Source organism: Chelonoidis abingdonii, chromosome 2, assembly GCF_003597395.2.
Source record: "Chelonoidis abingdonii isolate Lonesome George chromosome 2, CheloAbing_2.0, whole genome shotgun sequence".
Taxonomy (NCBI): Eukaryota; Metazoa; Chordata; order Testudines; family Testudinidae; genus Chelonoidis; species Chelonoidis abingdonii.
In genome coordinates, this window is record NC_133770.1 from 114,778,301 (window position 1) to 114,796,773 (window position 18,473).

The 18,473-nt window shown below is 38.5% G+C and overlaps 3 protein-coding genes across 13 annotated transcripts in view; 2 read left to right on the top strand and 1 right to left on the bottom strand.

Annotated features, from left to right (window-relative positions):
• Positions 1–6,851, top strand: part of RPRD1A (regulation of nuclear pre-mRNA domain containing 1A) — a 65,065-nt gene extending 58,214 nt beyond the window's left edge. For both annotated transcript variants that reach the window (XM_032764071.2, XM_032764074.2), the window contains exon 7: positions 1,707–6,851. In XM_032764071.2, coding sequence (XP_032619962.1) covers positions 1,707–1,856 — 150 coding nt within the window. In that variant the 3' untranslated portion in view covers positions 1,857–6,851. The remainder of the gene's footprint in view (positions 1–1,706) is intronic.
• The window catches only part of FHOD3 (formin homology 2 domain containing 3), a 1,052,879-nt gene that overhangs the window by 876,399 nt on the left and 158,007 nt on the right, over positions 1–18,473 (top strand). The window lies entirely within an intron of this gene.
• Positions 9,286–16,854, bottom strand: RMP24 (ribonuclease MRP subunit p24). The gene is made up of 5 exons (XM_032764070.2): positions 16,722–16,854; positions 16,284–16,306; positions 15,212–15,411; positions 10,770–10,963; positions 9,286–10,249 (listed from the first exon to the last, which is right to left on the bottom strand). The coding sequence occupies exons 1-5, from the start codon at positions 16,799–16,801 to the stop codon at positions 10,093–10,095; spliced, it is 654 nt and encodes a 217-aa protein (XP_032619961.1). The 5' UTR covers positions 16,802–16,854; the 3' UTR covers positions 9,286–10,092.

The following is an 18,473-nucleotide window of genomic DNA, read 5'->3' on the forward strand; positions in this document are numbered from 1 at the left end:
AACTTCTAATTAGGAACTTGGGATTTCTCTTTGACACCAGTTTACTTGCCACCCATATTGGTGTATTAACAAGGTCATGTTATTACCTGTGGTTTAAACTTTCTAAAATCTGGAGATCTTGGATTTGGTCAGTAGCTAAAATCTAGGTCCATGTGACTGGACTAATATAATGGTCTTTGGATCAGACTTCTTTATTCGTCCATCTCCTGTTTAGGTACTACTCAAATACAGAGATGTGTTTAAATTTATTTTCCATACCTTGTAAATGTCATGATCAGTGTCCTGTGTGGACATGTATATGGTGTATATAAACTTTGCTCCTAGCTGGCAGTTGCAACTACAATCTCTGCACTAGTGACTCATGGCACTTTTAAAGCTTATCTGCAAATGTTTCCCACCCTGCTAGATATTTTAGAAATGGTATATTACTGTGTGCTGTTTTAAAGCGTTAGATATATGCCTTATATAGCATCTTGCTTCATGTGAAGAGGCCTCACAAATCAGTAAATAATTGTATGATTTACAAATGGTTAACCTATATTCAGATAGAGTCAAGATCTAATTACTTTAGTCAAGACATTCTGAGGCACTCAGATACCTCAGTGATGAGTGCTGTTCTAAATACATATCAATAAACAGTTGTGTAGGTAAGGTGAGTACCATTTGGCCTTTATTGTGATTAACAACTCTTTATCTTGTGGATATGTGCTTAATATAATAATGGAAGATACACTTGCAGTATTACAAATTACTTTGAAAGTAATCCTTGTAATATAGTGATTAGAGAAATGTCTCACAAATAATTATGCCTATCTGTACAGAAGTCAGATGTCATTTTTAGTGTAATTGGACAATTATATGTACTTAATATATATGCAGTACAGACGCTTTTAATGTATACATTTGGTTATACTTCAAAACACTGAATTCTAAACATTTTGCCTAGCTGCTGTAAAAAGTGTTATCAAAATGATAATCTAGGAGTGTGCAGCAGTCATTAGCTGCAGTTTCCAGTGTTTTCATGTAAGAGCTGTATAGTGTTTAGAGCACAGCAGAGAGCAGGAAAGATAGGTTCTACTTCTTGCTCTGCTCTAATTCCCAGTGGCATGTTGGACAAATCATTCAGCTTCCCTGTACTTCAATCTAACCATTTTTGACATTTGGCCAATCCCGCTCGGCATTTCTAGTGCTTTAATTGAGAGGAATTGAGCGGCTGCAGCTCTCTTGCTAGTGTAAATGACAAGTAACTTTCTGAATGTCAGAGTTACAGGGCAAGTGAGAAGAAAATCAGTCACAAGTCGCTTTAATACCATGTCTCAGAATAATCCCATGCTATTAGTCACATGTAGACATTTCTACAACTGTATTATCTAAGACTGGGCATCCTTCTTGTTTAGTCACAGGACAAAGAAAAAAAAACCCAAAACAAAATGTACAGTGACCTAAATCAATCTCTTGAGCAGTATTGTGATTCCTGAGCTATCTGGGAATCAAACACTGGTTCCAGCAAGTGATGAACTCTACTTGGAAAATATCTGGTTGTCTAACTCCTAACCTATACAAACATATTTAATTACCTCTCTTGCTTAAGAGAATCTTTATCAAGGAAATGTCAGTTAAACACTGTGGATGAGATTTTGAAAATCCTACCATGAAAGCAACATTGACTGAAAAATAATCTAACGTCAACTACTTTTGCATTACAGGAATACAAGCGCAAGTTAGCCAGAGTATCCCAGGTGCGAAAAGAACTCAGGTCACGCATCCAGAACCTTCCTGATCTGTCTCGACTTCCCAATGTCACAGGCAGTCATGTGCACCTACCATTTGCTGGAGACATCTACAGTGATGATTGATTATAAGAACCTCTATTTCTATAGCCTCTGCTCTTCTGTGGAGTGAGGGGTAGGTCAGACTGATTGATAGTCTTGTAGTATTATTTTTGTACATTGTTGGAGAGTGGTGGTAAAAAAAAAATAGCTCCAAATAATTTATAAGAATTGTTTAAAATATTGGTTTGTTTACTGTTCTATTGGCAAGTGAACATATAGGTACATTTATAGAAGGTGGCACTGTATATTATTACGTTAAAGAATGAGTAATTATCTTAAAATATTCTTATCTTTTGTACAGATTTTGATCAGGTGCCCTGTAAGAAACTGATAAGTTTCCACTTTATTTTTTTCATGCACCCTCTACTCAATGTAGTTCACTGTATAATCAAAGTATACATTTAAGTTGCCACATTTCAATGGCTAGTGAGATAATGGAACATTACGGAAATCACAATCTGATGTTTACAAGGAGACTACTACAATTTATTTTTATGTGGAGAGTGATGTTACTGGTTATTTATTAAGTTAATTTACTCACCCCCAAATAAAACTGCTGCTTTATTTTAAAGTAAATGTCATTAACCAGCTTTGAAAGTGGAAAATATAAATCATGTTAAATTGAACATCTTAAGTGACTCAAAATTGTGCATAATTTTAATATTTAAAAGTACACATTAAAAATACTGAATAAAAACTACACATATTAATTAGTAGAATAGAAATGCTTTTTTTGCTGACAACTTGGTTTGTAAATTGAAGGCCCACTTCTTTGTACAATAACCCCTTTCTGCCACATCTGTCTCCACTAACAAACCTGATCCCAGAAGTGGGAAATCATTCCACAGCTTTAACTATAGTATACAGTGGTTACTCAGGACCATACCTATTTTTAAATGGCCATTATTAAAATCTGAATGTACTCAAGTACCATTTTACTTATACAGCATGATGATACCACAAGTAGGATTTTGTTGTCTGTGGAAACTTTGGGTCAAAGCATCCTCTCCCATGGAGAAGGAAACCTGTCTAAAGAGGCAAATGAGCACCACAGGTCCCCTGTCTCTAAGCCTCCCAGTAAACATCTTCTAGATCTTCGTCTCCTTTTCTTACAAGGAGGGGACTTTCTCCCAAAAAATCTAGGCCACCGTGTGTATTAAACTGCAGAAAAATGTTGCTGAACGTGTGTTCAAAAACAAACTCTATCACTGTATAAATGTGATATTTGTATATGAGTAACTAAACTTATGAAAATAAAGTTGTTTACCTCTTGCCTTTTTGAAAACACTATGAGGCAGATGTTTAAGGGTATTTAGGAGCCTCAAGATGCAGCTAGATGCCTAGTGGGATTTTCAAAAGTGCCTTACTTGCCATTAATAGGAGTTAAACACCTAGGTGCTTTTGAAAATCCCACTAAGCTCCTAGCTGCATCCATAGGCCCCTAAATACCCTTGAATATCTGATCTCAAGTGTTTGAGTTTGTTTTACCGTGTGAGACTTTATTAAGTGTTTTAGCAAGAGATTTGCCTAGAGAAGCTCTTTCATTGTAAACATTCATAGCAATATTAACAAATATCCACCTTTACTCATACTTGTCATTCACACTAAAACGTTTTACATCAGTGTAAGCAAAAATAAAGTTTAGAGCCAATTAACACAGTACCCCCCCGCACCCCCCGCCCATTACATACGTTAAAACAGCAGTTTTTAAAATAAAATAGACTGAGATGACTCAGTATAGTCCTGGAGTGAAATCCTGGTCCTACTGAAGTCAGTGAAAGTTTTGCCATTTACTTCAGTAGGTCCAGGCCCTGGAATATTTGTTAACTATCAGCAGGATATAACAGCCTTTTTTTTAAAAAAAATTCATATTTGGACACAAGCACATACAGTCAGATTTTCCTCTTTTGCAAAAAATACCGCAAGTGGGCTGTAGTGAGATGGAAAAACCTATGGAGTGAAATTACAGGGTTTCTGCACAGCATCATTACTTTAGAATAGGGTTTGGCGGCCCACAGAGGGTCTCAGATAGTTTGGACTTTCACCCATGGATTTTGCTACATCTGAAGGTAACAAAGAAATTGGGTATTTACAAAGAGGGCCAGACTCTACATGATATTTCCTGGGACTATTCCTATCCTCCCTAACAATATACCGTCTAGACTGCTGCTGGCGCAGCATCTCAACCCACACCTGGTTCCAAAACACTCCAAGTCCCTCTCAGGTTTACATGCAGGAAGAAGGAACCTCCGATAATTAAATGTGACAGGATCAACATTCATTTTTGCACACTTTACCCTATAATTTGCAAGAAGACAATACTATGCAGAGTTGTTTTCATTGGGAGTTTCCCACCCAAAAACCAGATTAAGGGGTGGGAAGATGCTTGATGGTCTGAGCTCACCAGCCGTCAACAGATTTATAGCCATTGAGTGGGCTTTCTACTCTTTTTATCATTCCACAGTGAAAAAACCGAGTGGGAAGGATATGGACCATAATTAGAACAAAGGAAAATAGGTATGTTTTCTTAAGCAGAGTCAGGTATGTAAAAAATATCCATAGTCATCTTTTCAAAAGTTGAAGACTATTTGAAAACTTAGACCTACATTAAGACTTTCATGGTTTAAATGTGTTCTAATCCATTAAAAATGTAGCTGTATGAATGTGTATGTACACACACATTATTGCTGGAAACAGGAACTCTCCTTTTGTAAAGCATAGTACAAAATTTCTTATAAATTAAAACCAAAAATCAAATCAATTATTTCATGAATCATAAATGCACAGAACAAATCAGTAGTCTCAATCCGTTCCAAAGCCGGGGGACAGCTGCCGCCATTGAAGTCACTAGGTGTAGAGATCTACTGGTGTAGAGTTCATTGTAAGGTCAAAGCCTGGATTTTTAAAATATTTTGTTGTAAAAAGTTTAAACATTCATTCCTTCTCCACTTGCCTGATTCAGAGAGAGGGCAGAAATCAATGTGTAAAAGTCAAGGAAAATCGGCATTCAACTCCTCAAGGAGAGAGAGAAAGGTAGACACTGACTGCACTCTCTTGTTCTCTTCTTAAGTTTTAGTAATATTGTTGAGTATTTATAGATGTATATTTAGAAGTAGTTAAAGATAAGATTTAGGAAAAATATATTGAAAAAAAATCAGACTTTTCCTTGAGATGAACGTTAATTTTGATATAATTTTAAAGTGAAAGTTTGAGAACTATACTTTTCCTTGGATAAAATTTGCTGTATCTCACTGTTAATGTTTTTACCTCACGGAACTTTTACTTCTGCAGTGTGCTTTGTTTGTTTGGGCTTTTAACAGCCACTCAAAATTAGTTTGAAAACAAATTTGTTTGTCACTAAAAGTATCTCATGGTAGTGGATAAATGGTGCCCCAACTGTCTGTTTTCTATGGGAGTCACATCACAATATCAATGAATTTTAAGGTTTAATACTGTAACACCATTCCCAGATTCACTGGAGGACACATACTACTATACAGTAAGACACAACAGCAACCCCATAGGGTTGGCAGGTATCCTTAAGTTAAGTTTGTCAGGTACCAAAATGTAGCATATATACCTGTGCACAGGATTGTTCCCAGGTAGATAAAATGAGGTGTAGTCACCTAATCTGGATAAAGTTGTATTTTGGTAATGTGACACAATTGCACTGAAATCCAAATCACCTGCCCCAAAGAAAGGTGGATACTAGATGCAAATTTTTTTAGCTCAACAAATGTTACACCTTGAAGCGGTTTCTAATAATAAAAAATTAGATCCTTCAGGTGAGAGAGACACATTTATGTACTCAGCTATATTCTATAGTTATCAGTTTTTAGTGAAAAAGCATGGACGTAATCCTGCAGCCCTTATCATATGAATAATACCTACTTGCAGGTAATTTTGCTGGTCTCATGAAGTCATGACTTTGAAGATAAAGCCATATAGTTGTAAAACTTTATGAAAAAAATGTCTAAAAATGCCTATTCTCCATGTTTTTGTGATCTTACAAACAAATTTAAGATTCTTGATTACAAAAGAATTGTAACTGTTGAAAAAGATAAATTGCCTCCTCTCTAGAAAGTTAATTTCTAGATTTCAGTAACATGAGCTTGTTTGTTTTACATTCACCTTCAACCTTTCATATATTAAACCAGTCAATCTTTCACAATTCCCCCTCCCACCCAACACAATGAAAACTACAGGCTTTAAAATCTAGAAGTCAGTGACAAAACACCAATGAATTTCAGTGTCTGCAAATGTGTCCTCTAGTGATCACCAAAATTCACCCTTCCATAGAGGGCCATCAAAAAGCCTATGTACCACGTGGAAGACTTAAATGAATATAGCTCGTCCATAGGCCTTTTTCTGGCCCTCTGCCTATAGGTAAAATTAAATTTGTAGTACATATGGTAATAGAAAGTTATGGAGTTATTGTTGAAAGATTAGTGAATCAGCTGCAATGGCACTATTTTTAATGGACTGGTTTTCTATTAATACAAACACTTGGGATTAATTCTTGCTTCCTTTTCTCATGCCGCTATTCCCACTATCTGTGTGAATAAAGCAGTTAGGATCTGGCTGTTAGCAACACACTCTTCAAGAATCAACTTAAAAATCTTAATAGGAATATTGATTATCTTTTTTAAAAATGGATGACCATTCTGTCTTTGAACCTGTCTCAGTGTGTTGAATTATCTTAATACGTCAACGTTTCCATCTTACTATTTAGAAGTTGAATTCTGATTTAATCTTTACTACATTAAAAAGTATCCTAGTAAGCATGATCCTTTTTTGTGGGAATTTGCAAAAATGCAATAATGGCACTTTGTAACTTGTTTGCAACAGAAATTTACTCATTTGTTGAAAGCTGACAAGAAAGATGTTTGAAATGTAAAAATGTTTTTCATTATTGTGCACTGCTCACAGAATGTGTAATTCTTGTGTAATTTGTCCTCTAAATAACACCTCAATGTATAATGTTTTCATATTTAAAATAAAATGTAAAAACATCAGAAATCAACATTAACGCTTATTTGCCCAACCTATGTTCTCTGAAATGTCTATATATAGCCTCCATATATTGTTCTGAGTAACCCAAAACCACGCCACCATTTTGACTGCAGCTAGTTTATAATAATTTTAATGATTATATTACTCTTTCTCAGTTGAGTGAAATGGCACTTTTAAATGAAGGATGGAATTTGTTCTAAAGGAAAAATATATAGTTTTGTGGTCAGTGCCTCTAAAAACTGTTTAAAACTAAAGAAGTTATCAATTGAAGCAACAGAAGAATCCATTATAAAAAGAAAAATCCATGACAGTGATTACACTTAGTGTCTTCTATTTTGACAGATTTACCAGTTTGAGAGATTCCCTGTACCTAAAATGGGGACCATAATTGCTGAAACTGGGACTATCTCAAAATGGAAGAAAGTTTAAGCATGATTGCTGTACCAAACTGATTACTGTTACCATTTTGTTTTCTTATATGCAGTGTTGTCATAGCCAGGACTAACTTCTATTGGTGAAAGATACAAGCTATCAAGCTTAGGATGAGCTTTGCTTTAGGTCTGGGAAATGTACAAGGTGGAACAGATGTTTAGCACATGTAGTTAACACACATTTCAAAGGGCTATTCAAGGTGAAGCGGCCAGTTAACACCTCTCCAGTCATAGGAGAATGGGAGGGGGAGAAAAAATAGCTGGGAGGGGATTAGTGGGTTACAAATTGTTGTAATAAACCATAAATCCAGTGTCCATATTCAGTCCATGATTTTTAGTGTCTAGGAAAGTTATGAGTTTAAACTCCCAGGCTTGTCTTTTGAAGGCTTCCTTTGAGGATGAGGATTGAGAAGTCAGATATAGAGTGATCTCATTGTGAAAAGTGTTCACACACAGGTGATAGGGTGTTTTTGTCTGTGAGAGTTCATTTGGAGCATACTGATTGTCTCATTTCACACACAAAGTTGTTGTTGGGGCATTTAGTGCACGGGAAGAGGTATACCATATATTGTGATAGGCATGTGTAAGACTCATCGATCTTGAAAGGTATGTTGTGAGGATTATTGATCATCATAGCAGTTGAGACGAGTGCAGGTTTTGCATCTGTTGTTCTGGAAGGATCAGGTGGTTTTCAGTTGGTGTATCCTGATCTAGGTGGAACTACTTCTGATGATGAGCTTGGAGAGGCTGAGAGGGTTATTTGAAGGCCAACAGAGGGGGTTCAGGAAAGATTTCTTTACAATGAGGTCCCCATCAAGTATGGGTTGTAATTGTCACAGAGGAGTTCATTTCTGTGTTGAAGCAGGTTCTCTTGAGGTATTTGAGTGACCCATTTCAGGACATGATCTACTTCTCTAGTGCAGTGTCCTTGTTTGGTGTAGGCAGTTTTAAGTGTGTTAAGGTGTATATCCCAGATTTTCTCCTCAGAGCATATTCTGTGGTATCTGAGTGTCTGGCTGTAGCTAAATTTCTTGGTGTGTTTGGGGTGGTTACTGGATCTGTGAAGGCAGGTGTGAACTGTAGGTTTCTTGTATAAAGTTGCCTGTAGGGGTCTATGGCTGAAGCTGATTGTGGTGTTCAGAAAGTTGATGCTAATGTGGGAGTGTTGTAGAGTTTAAAAAATGGGGAGTGGTTGTTGAAATTGTGGTCGAACTCTATGATGAAGTTTAGGTTGTATGTCCAGAGAAAATATCATTGATGTAGCTCAGGTATTTCACTGGTTTCATGGTGTATTTGTCCAGAAATGCTTCCTTAATGGGGCCCATGAAGAAGTTGGCACAGCTGGGAGTCATCTTAATACCCATGGCCATTGCCATGATTTGGACAAAGTGTTTGTGTTGAATGTAAAATTGTTATAGGTGAGAAAAAGGAGAATCATATTTGATATATTGTGACTTTTCCATTGATACCTTACATGACATACTTTGTATAAGATTTGTTGCAATTGTCTAACAGTGGCAATATAAATTATGGAAATAGTCATGTTTCAATCATACAGCGTCCAAAAGTGGCACATACCTTGCTTTTACAACACAGACCCTTTTAAAATACTGCTTTACAATATACATTTTTCTTCACAACAAAGCTAAAGAATTAGGCATCAAGCGGCCCATGTAAATAAATACAGAGCTCTACAGCGAAGAAAAACAGCACAGTGCATTGTCAAAGCATAGTTACCAGAAAAATTGACCCTACATATATTTTAGTTAAATCTAAAGTGAAGGAAAGGCTTTCTAAAATCACTTTTACTATGTATTTCAGCCACATTATCCATTTCCAGAAGATTCATGTGAATATTACACACTTATCAGCCCGTATAAAATTAAAACTAAGATTTGCAACAAGCTCTGCCCTCCCTGAAATGTTGTTTTTTTTTTAATATACCAATTTGTATTTGTTGAAAAGTGGTCTTTAATTGGATTTTAAAAAAGCCAGATGCACTTCAGGGGTTCAAGGGACAAATGAAATCATTTTATTTGTCACTTTACTGGTGCCAATACAAGAATGAGAACTGCAACAGAAAGGAAGTAACTTTATATAACTTACAGAAAGACAAATTTTTAGTTTTAAAGCTATTTGTATGTAAAAAATAATTAATTTTTTTTCCAAATGGAAAACTGAAGCCATCAACTTCAGAAATTGCAGAATAAGACTTACTTCCACTGAATAGCGTTAAGAAGGAATGTTTCAGAATTACTTTGTCAGTTCATTAAGATGACTACACATTTCTTTTGGAAATCAGTTTTAGTCACAGATCTGCACAGTCACAGAGAAAGTTCTGAGTAAAACTCACAAGCAAACCCACACCATTCACAGCACATATCTGGAAAGAATTAGAGATAAGCAGATCCTCTGCAAATTCTACTGTGGTACATGATCCTATTTTAAAAATCATTACACTGATTGCTACAGCACAAGCCCATCTGGTCCAAGAACAGATTTTGGCTTTTAATTCCTGAGCCATTAAAGATTGTGAAACAAGTTCAGGCTTCCAAGACTTGGCTTATTACCTTATTATTCAAGCAATATCCTCTGGATATCCATATAAAAGTACAGAGACTGTTTCCAAATAATGTATTTAAATCTCCCCTACATGCTGAAGGCCTTAGCACAGCCAGAAATTAAACCAGTATTAACAGAAATTGTTTCTAAATGTATAAAACAATGAAGCAGCCACTAATTTAGTTCATTTATTGGCCCAATTTTAGCCACTACTATTGTAACCATTATCATGACTATTGTAATTATTCATTATTTCAGAGTGAAGACAAGAAGTTTTTCAGGTCCATCTTCTTCTGGCTCTTTTGTTTTTCTTCAAGATTAAGCAACCATTTTAGCTGAGCAAAATGAAATTTAGTGTTTTTAGGACTCTTGGGGAAAGAACTGGATGGTGAATGTCCAGACATGTATGTTCTGAAAAGCAAAACAAAAATCAGATACATGTCTTATTAAAAAGCGAGGCTGGAGGAATAATATAATTTTATGGTCTGATTTTGAAAATGGTTGTGTACATAAAATTCAGGTGCACAATTACTTAACTGCAAACGTTACTTATGCATTGCATGTGAAAATGAGCTGTGAGAAGCACAACTACCCAAATATGTTTGCAAGTACTGAGTTTGTGCACACAATTACATACATGCTTAGAAAATAAAACCCCAAATGGTATCTCACACTAAGGCTAAAGTTTATTTTTTTTAAAAACACCCAGAAGTGATACTTTTTACCCCTAGTCACTCTTTATTAGACCCTTTGAATTTCTGCAATTTAAAAAAAAAAAACCACAACTGATTTTCCATTTCAGATCCCTAATAATAGATAAAATATTTATTATCAGAGAGATTACTAAATAACTTGTCTGAACTCCCTTTCCTGACTTCTAGTCCTGTGCCCTATTCACTATTGCCTCTTTAGGTAAAATGGAAATAGGCACCTGGAAGTTGATGCTGGACTCTTGCTTGTAGATCCAGATTTACTGTTTAAGGGTGTCATTTTGTTTGCAGATATCAGAGTCTTTGGGTCTGGTTTACTCTTCGGAGTACCAGAATGGCTTGTTGCTGTTGCCAGAAAATCTCTGCTTTTACCATGATGTCTTGTTGTTTTGTTGCATGTGTTGCAAGTAACCAACTATGAAGAGAGGAAAGGAAATGTTAGCTCTTCTGTCAGTCTTCCCCAATTTAAATGTACAAGGCATTCCTGACTAATACTTTTAGACTTATCCAAACTGCTCTTCAATATTACAGAGTGAATCAAGCTGCTTAAATACTTATTTGTGTGAAGCAGAGACATAAAAAGCAACATCAAATCCACATCTAGCTTTCTCCTTTAAACCACTTAAGCCGTCAAATCCCCAAGGATCTGACTAGAAATGAGTCCAATCCCCTGGAAACTAATTTCAGGGGACTTTTAATTCTGAATTGCAAACACATGGAGTGAAACATGAAAAACAACAAAAAGACTAGACAACATTAAAGGTGGCTGACAGTACAATACTCTGAATGTACCTCAGTGGGATTCATGTTTCACCACAAACATACAAGAAACCAGAAAATGATCAAAATGTATTTTAAAAATCATTTTTAATTTACACTTGAATATACAACACTTTTTTGCAAAAACAACGAGGAGTCCTTGTGGCACCAATGAAGTGGGTTATAGCCCATGAAAGCTTATGCCCAAATAAATGTGTTAGTCTCTAAGATGCCACAAGGACTCCTCGTTTTTTCTGATACAGACTAACACGGCTACCCCTCTGGAACACGTTTTTGGTGAGTCTTCAGAGAAAATGATACTAAAAATCCAAAATCTTCAAAAATAAAAAAATGCACTACTGATAAAAAGAAACAAGGTAGCCCATTGGTATGGAGCGAAGGAGAACCACACGGAGAGTGGGACTAGAGGGGATCTACTAAAGTTCAGTGGGGTCAACAGGGGAAGCAGCTGAATGGGCAAAACCATATATTAACAGAGAGACTGTCTGAGACACTGCTCCCATCATAAACCATCTCTTACAAGTACACCAAATGCTTTCACAGAAAATAATAGGAAAGCTTTTTAATTTATTTTAGCTTTTTTTTTTTTTAAATGGATTCAGCTAGAAACAAGGAGAATCAAAACTATGTGACCTGCCAGCTCTCCACAGAAGACCACTAGTGGTCTACAACCCAAAGTTTGGGAACAAATGACTTAGGCAAACATCTCTTTAACAGCTGATCTTCCATTAACTGATAAAACATATCTGCAAAAAAGATGCACAGATGATACCTCTAGGAGTTTTAGAACTCTGCAAAATAGAATAAGGTAATTTTATGCAAATTGCAAAGTTAGCAGAAGGCTTAAACCAAGATATAAAATATTGCTAATGGCTAAGAAAGGTCTTGTAAACATAGCCTGTCAGCTTGTTGGTTTAAGTCTCAGTCAACCTTGCTCCTAATGTGTGATTTTCTACAGTAGGAGCTTATATGGCTCTACAATGGTAATTTTGGGAGCTGTCAGTTCCTGATAGTATTTTAAGTATACAATACCAGAAACATTTCAAGCATAATCCAAGTAGCAAATTGCACACCAAATCACAGTAAGTATGTAAGTCAATCTTGATCTTAATGAGACTGTCAGTCTGTCTGAAACAGAGCAGACGGTATTATTACTATGTCTAAATCCCAATTCAAGGACATTGCATGGAGATTAGAATGGACCACAAACTATAAACTCACATTTATATGGATGCCTGCTACATCCTGAGAATCTGTCCAGCTAACAAACAAACGTATATTTTTGTTTAAAAACCTGCTATGGCTCTGCAGGTCACAGTGCACATCAACATTTGGTTCTTTTGGGGAGGGGTTTACACATAGCAATACATACACACCTTGCCAACTACTCCTTAGTTTCATTACTTAAGTTTGTTTGGGTAAGACCACCCACATTATTGGAACAGGAAGAGACACACTGAGTATCAGCTGTCTAAAATGACAGTTCCTCAGATCTATCCTAAACATTTGTAATATCACGCCAGTGAATAATAAAAGCAAAACTTCCAAGTTCATAGTGGTTTGTGAGCCCTTCAAATGGAAACTAAAATTTTGAGGGGAGGGAATTTCCTTCATTTTGTTGGTTTTGTACTGTGTCTATCTGAAGTGCCTATAGCCTTGACATATAAGTGATACTAGTTAATAATTATGATACTTCCTCAACCCAATCTTGTGTTGTTGGTGCTTCAGATTTCTATTGTTGCACATTCTGGCACAAGAAATTATAACCAGTAGTTTCCTCGTTTCTTAGAAAGCTGTCCAATCTGACAGCAGGACGTGCTCTGAAGAGTCAATGTTGTGCCCAGCGGGGTGCCGTCTTCATTTATTCAGACATCTGTCTACATAATTATTTTAAGAGATTTGTATGTCTCTCTAGCACTACATTAAAGGTGTATATATATAGTTAACACTCTGTATGACAGCTTCAGAACTTGAACACTTCTCCATTTTAATCATTCTGGAATACAATGAAGATCATGCAGTAAAGTGAAACGTGTTAGCACTGTTTACAATATTTTGTGTTAACAAGTGTCTTCCCTTGCCCCTTAACGACTATTTTCATTATTTTAATGAAGTTACTTTGCATTTACATATGGTGTAAATGAAAGCAAATATCGAGTCCAGAAAGCATTCTGAGACCTCCCCTAATGCACACTGGTTTGCGGCACTGGGTAAAGTGCCTTTTATTGGTGATAAAGCACTGTGCTCTGGGGTAGAAATGTATATTTTAACCCTGTAGACAGGGGAAGCCCGTTATTCATTCTTCCTTTTTAGTGGATCATTTCCACTTTCTACTCAGCAAACTAGAAGTCATTGACTAACTATCCAGTACTGAATATTAAACACTGGTCAGAGAAGTTTCACACAAAATGGCCACCCAACCCAAGATTGTTTGAGCTTCCTCTTGGAGACATCAGAGGCTGCTCAGGCAGTTCACACTCAATCTGAAAAATGATGACAAAGAAAAAAAAACAAACTAACAAAAACGGTCTCATTGTCGGACATGTGAGACTACTTGTCATTATGGATAACCTCGCCCTCAAAATATAAGCAACTGGGACAGTGTTAATGTGTTACTAAGCACTTTGTGTATGAACTTTTGATCTCTTCCAGAAATAATTTACTCTCATTTAAATACACAGCTTCACAACAGACTTCTAAACAGGAGACTGGTGACAAGTGTTTCCTCCAGGCATAGCTGTCCTTGAAATCTTCAGGCTTCCATGAGTATATCTACACAGCATTTTGCAGCCTACGGGAGCGAGCATTCCTGCCCAGGCTGACAGATTTGGTCTAGCGGAGCTTTCACTAGTACTCAAAAAACAGATGTCTAGACAGAGATTCGAAGTGTGACTCAGAGTATGAAACACCCCGCACTCCCTAGGTTTCAGCGCCTGAGCCACAGCTTCAAAGTCCTGTCTATACAGCTATTTTCAGAGCACTAGTACAAGCCCCACTATCTAAGTCTATCAATCTGGGGTGAGAGGCTCGCTCCCACAGGCTCCAAAACACTGTGCAGACATATCTCAAATGGATAAAGATGACAACAAGAAGTTCGGCAAAAGAGTTAATGTTCCAATGGCAACCTTAACTGGGATTATGTTACACGTGCTGTATGCTTTATCATAGACATTTTATGATAAACAGTAACATTCAGCTTATACACAAAAAAAAAGTCCATCACAGCCAAATTAGTGTAACTGCTGGAATCTTAACTTTTAACAGGCTTTTCAGCTTGATTTCTTTTTTTTCTTTTTAAAGTGGGGGAAAACCTACCTCTACTTAATGATGTTAGGATTTACCTGGCCCCAGTTAGGCTCTGCAGGTCATAACAGTCTTGAGTGAAGAGAGTGAAAAAAGACAAGCATCTTTGCTGCTGCTAGTTTGTCTGGAGACACTTCTGCAAAACCGCACACGTGGACTAGCCGTACACTTTACATCGGGAACGTTCTCAACAAAAAGTGATCTTCACAATAAAAAGACAAGTGGTTTGTTTTTTAGATTAAATCTTAGAGCTGCAGATTGCAGCTTCTGTACATTTTTGCAGCCATGTGTTTGAGGTTTGGAGATTTTTCCACCTGCCATTTTCTCATCTCCTTGTTGCTAGAGTCAGTTTTTTTTGTTTTAAAATTCCTTTGGGGTGTACCTGAATAGAAGTTACCCCAATAGGAAAGTTACATAGAGAACGTTGTTATGTTTTGATGAAAGAATCTTATGGATTGCAAGCTCAATTTCTAAACAGAAAAGCTTCCTATCTTCTTTTATTCCCTCTCTCTTTGAGGGAAATAAATGCTTCAGGAATGAACAAACCCAGTTATCGTGTTAATTGGAATAGCAATCTTACCAGAACACTTCTTGAATCCTTGTACTTTTTCAAAAGCTTTGTCTGTTTCAAATTGAGTTTATGGTTCTTTGCCTCCCGATTAAGAAGTTTCTGTATCCGTGGAGTCAGTTTCATCTTGGGTTTGAGACGTACTCTGTGGTTATCAGGAACCAGAAACTGGAAACAGTAAGGGCATATTCTTTCTCTGTCGGTTTTTTTATCTACAGACGAATAAAGGTAACACAGTAAAACCCTAAATGAACTTCTCTCTGTAAGTATGTTTTAGAGGTGAACATATATTACAGCTAGTAAGCCACTAATTTATAGCATACTGTAAATTGTGCATTGATAAGGGCATGGCAACCTTTTCTCTAGCATTTTAAAAATCTTATTCAGGTACAAGTACTTTGTTCAAACCGTTCTGTTTGAAGTGTTCCTACGTCAGCACTAGATACATGATTAATTTGATTCTGCATTTCATACTCATCAATAACTCAAGAGGAAGCCAAATGCTAAAATGTTAAAAAATAATCATATAGTATTGGGTGTACAGTTACATATAATAAGACACTGTCCAATAGGTGATTGTACCAGAAAAATACATTCCATCTTTCTTCAAAATCTTACATTCTGAGAACCACATTCCTGAAAGGAACTCCATGAGGCACATTCCTGTGTCAACATAAAACCCTACTGAAGTCAAAGGTTGCCAAGCTTCTTCCAAGACTGAGATTTAGTTAAAAATATAATAGTGTTAGAATAAAAACAAGCTGATGAAAGGCCAAATACAGGCTTGATATGAATGGATGCAACATGGAGAGACGGTCACACATCTGCTTCACGGCATCCCTTTATGGATAACATTAAATCAGTCACAAGTGATAGCCACAGGAAGATTCTACCAAAGGAAAATATTTCCTAATGCCCTCTGATAAAGAATTTCCCCTACTACCCTGTTTTTGAGAGTGGAGGAGGAGAAGTGATCATGTTCTAAAAGTCACATCATGTGTTCTGAGCAGTTGAAAAGCTGAGTTGAGCTTGCCTGCCTGGCTCTGATTTAAAGAACCAAACCCACTGAACTGTTTAAACTTGCCTTTTTCAGAATGAAGCGACCACCTGGGGGAGGAAAAAGAACAGGGTTACTGACCAACTGACACCTCCCTGCAGATCAGTCACTGAAGCTTGGGCAGCAGGAGGCACCGGCTCCAGGCCCAGCCACCCCTGTGCCCTGTGTGCGGGAGTATTGTGGAGAGAAGATGGGAAGCCAGGAGGGGGCAGCAAGACAGACGGACACTGGCTGCGGGGGTGGACAGGTGTCAGCCTGCTGCAGGGGACGTAAAAGCGTCTCGGCCCACACGTGTGGGGCTCGCGCAGCCACCGCACAGCCCCGGGCCCTGGAAGCTTCAAGGACCCGAGGCCACGTGGTGGTTGAACACGAAGCTGCCGGACCGTCATTACGTCACAAATCACCATCTCGTAGGTCTTCTTCCCTCCCCCCCCGAAAAGGGCAGCGCGCGCGCCAGCCTCTTACATTAGGAATCGGGCCTCAGCCGGGCACGTGCCCATCAGCGCCCGAGCCGCCCCTTTCAGGAACCGCCAGCGCCCGGGCATCCCCGCGAGAGCGACAGGCGTGCGCACTCCCCGCCAACCGACCCAGCGCCGCCGACTTTCCTTCCGGTGGAAGAGCGCGGCGAGGGGGCGGGCGGAAACAGCAGCCGCAGCACAAACGTTCCGGCCTCCCCCGCGGGCCGGAGAAAGAGCCCGTCGGGCGGGGTCGCTGCTGCGCCTGGCCCCGCCCCCGGCCTCGCGCGCTCAGCGCCGGGGCGCTGTCAAAAAATCGTTTCCTGGGCGGGGCGCAGGTGCCGCCCGCGTTGCTGGGCACGCAGAGCTGGGCGCGCGCGGGGTGTGTCGCTACAGCCCCCACCCCCCGGCCAGCCGGTACCCCCTGATGGACTCCCTTGGGCATAGGCGCCCTTGAGCAGCCCCCGGGCCTCTCACCCCTTTGGCCTTTCTAGCGGGGTTGTGGCGGCCCCGTGCTCTGCCTTGCCCTGCAGTTGGTCACTGTGGCACTGATCATGGGTTTACTTAGCTAATGCCCAAAGGTCAGGCTGATGAAAAGCTGAGCATGCTCACCACCTCCCAGGAAAGGCCTGTCAAATGTATGTGCAGGGAGAGTTAATTACCCTGAATCCCAGCTGCAGTGAGGTGGATGCAATAGCCACCTGCCCGAAAATGGAACTAATTAACTTAGCAATATTGCAATGAGAGGCCAAAATGTGTTTTAGGGGAGTTACCACAGTGCCTTGCTGCATCCCTGTGTCACATGTTCTACTTGTCATTTCCAGCAATGAGACAGATTTTGGCAAGGAAATGTGAGAATGAAGCAAAAACACATTTTAAAAATCATTGAATGTTTTTGACAATAAACAATCATCTAGTATAAATGGTAAACATTTCTATTTTTAGTTGCTTTCCCTAATATTAAGCATGTTTAAATGTGTGAGTGACTTGTCCCCCATGCTGTAGAGGAAGGCCAAAAAAAAGGGGAGGGGGGTCTTTGCCAGTCTGACCCAGGGGAAAATTCTTTTCCAACTCTAAATATGGTGATCAATTAGACACTGAGCGTGTGGGCAAGACCTGCCAGCCAGACACCTGGGAAAGAATTCCCCATCTAGAGTCCCATTACCAGTCATTGGAGATATTTGCTGCTAGCAGTTGCAGATTAGTTACATGTTATCATGTGAGGTTCTGTGGCCTGCAATTTGCAGGCGGTTAGACAAGATCATTCATGATGGTCCTTTCTGACTTTAAAGTATGAGTCTCTGTTCTGGACCTATCTGCAGTGAAAATCCCGGGTATGGATACTTACTGTCTGAGCAGAATATCTGTGGGTAGCACAGAGTTCTCAATGGAAACAGGATTCTGTTGTTCTTCTATCTGTTTTTCTCATTGCTTCTGTCCTCTAGGATGCTGATTCTGGGCCCTCTGGTTAGTAGCTACAGATCATGGCTGGTGCTCCTTTTGACCTGCATAGTCGGTGGGCTTGCAGACTAAGTGGTTCTAGTGTCTCATCTGTCTGTTGTTTCTTGTTTTATACTTCGGTTATAAACTCTTTGGGGTAAGGACTGTCTTTTTGGTCTTATTTGTAGAACACTTCACACAATGTGATCCTGGTCCTTGATTAGAACTCCTAGGTTTTATGGTAATGCAAATAATAAATAATAATAATTCTCCAGTATCTCTCTTAATCTCAGTCTCCTGTTCATATGTAGAAGAGGAAATC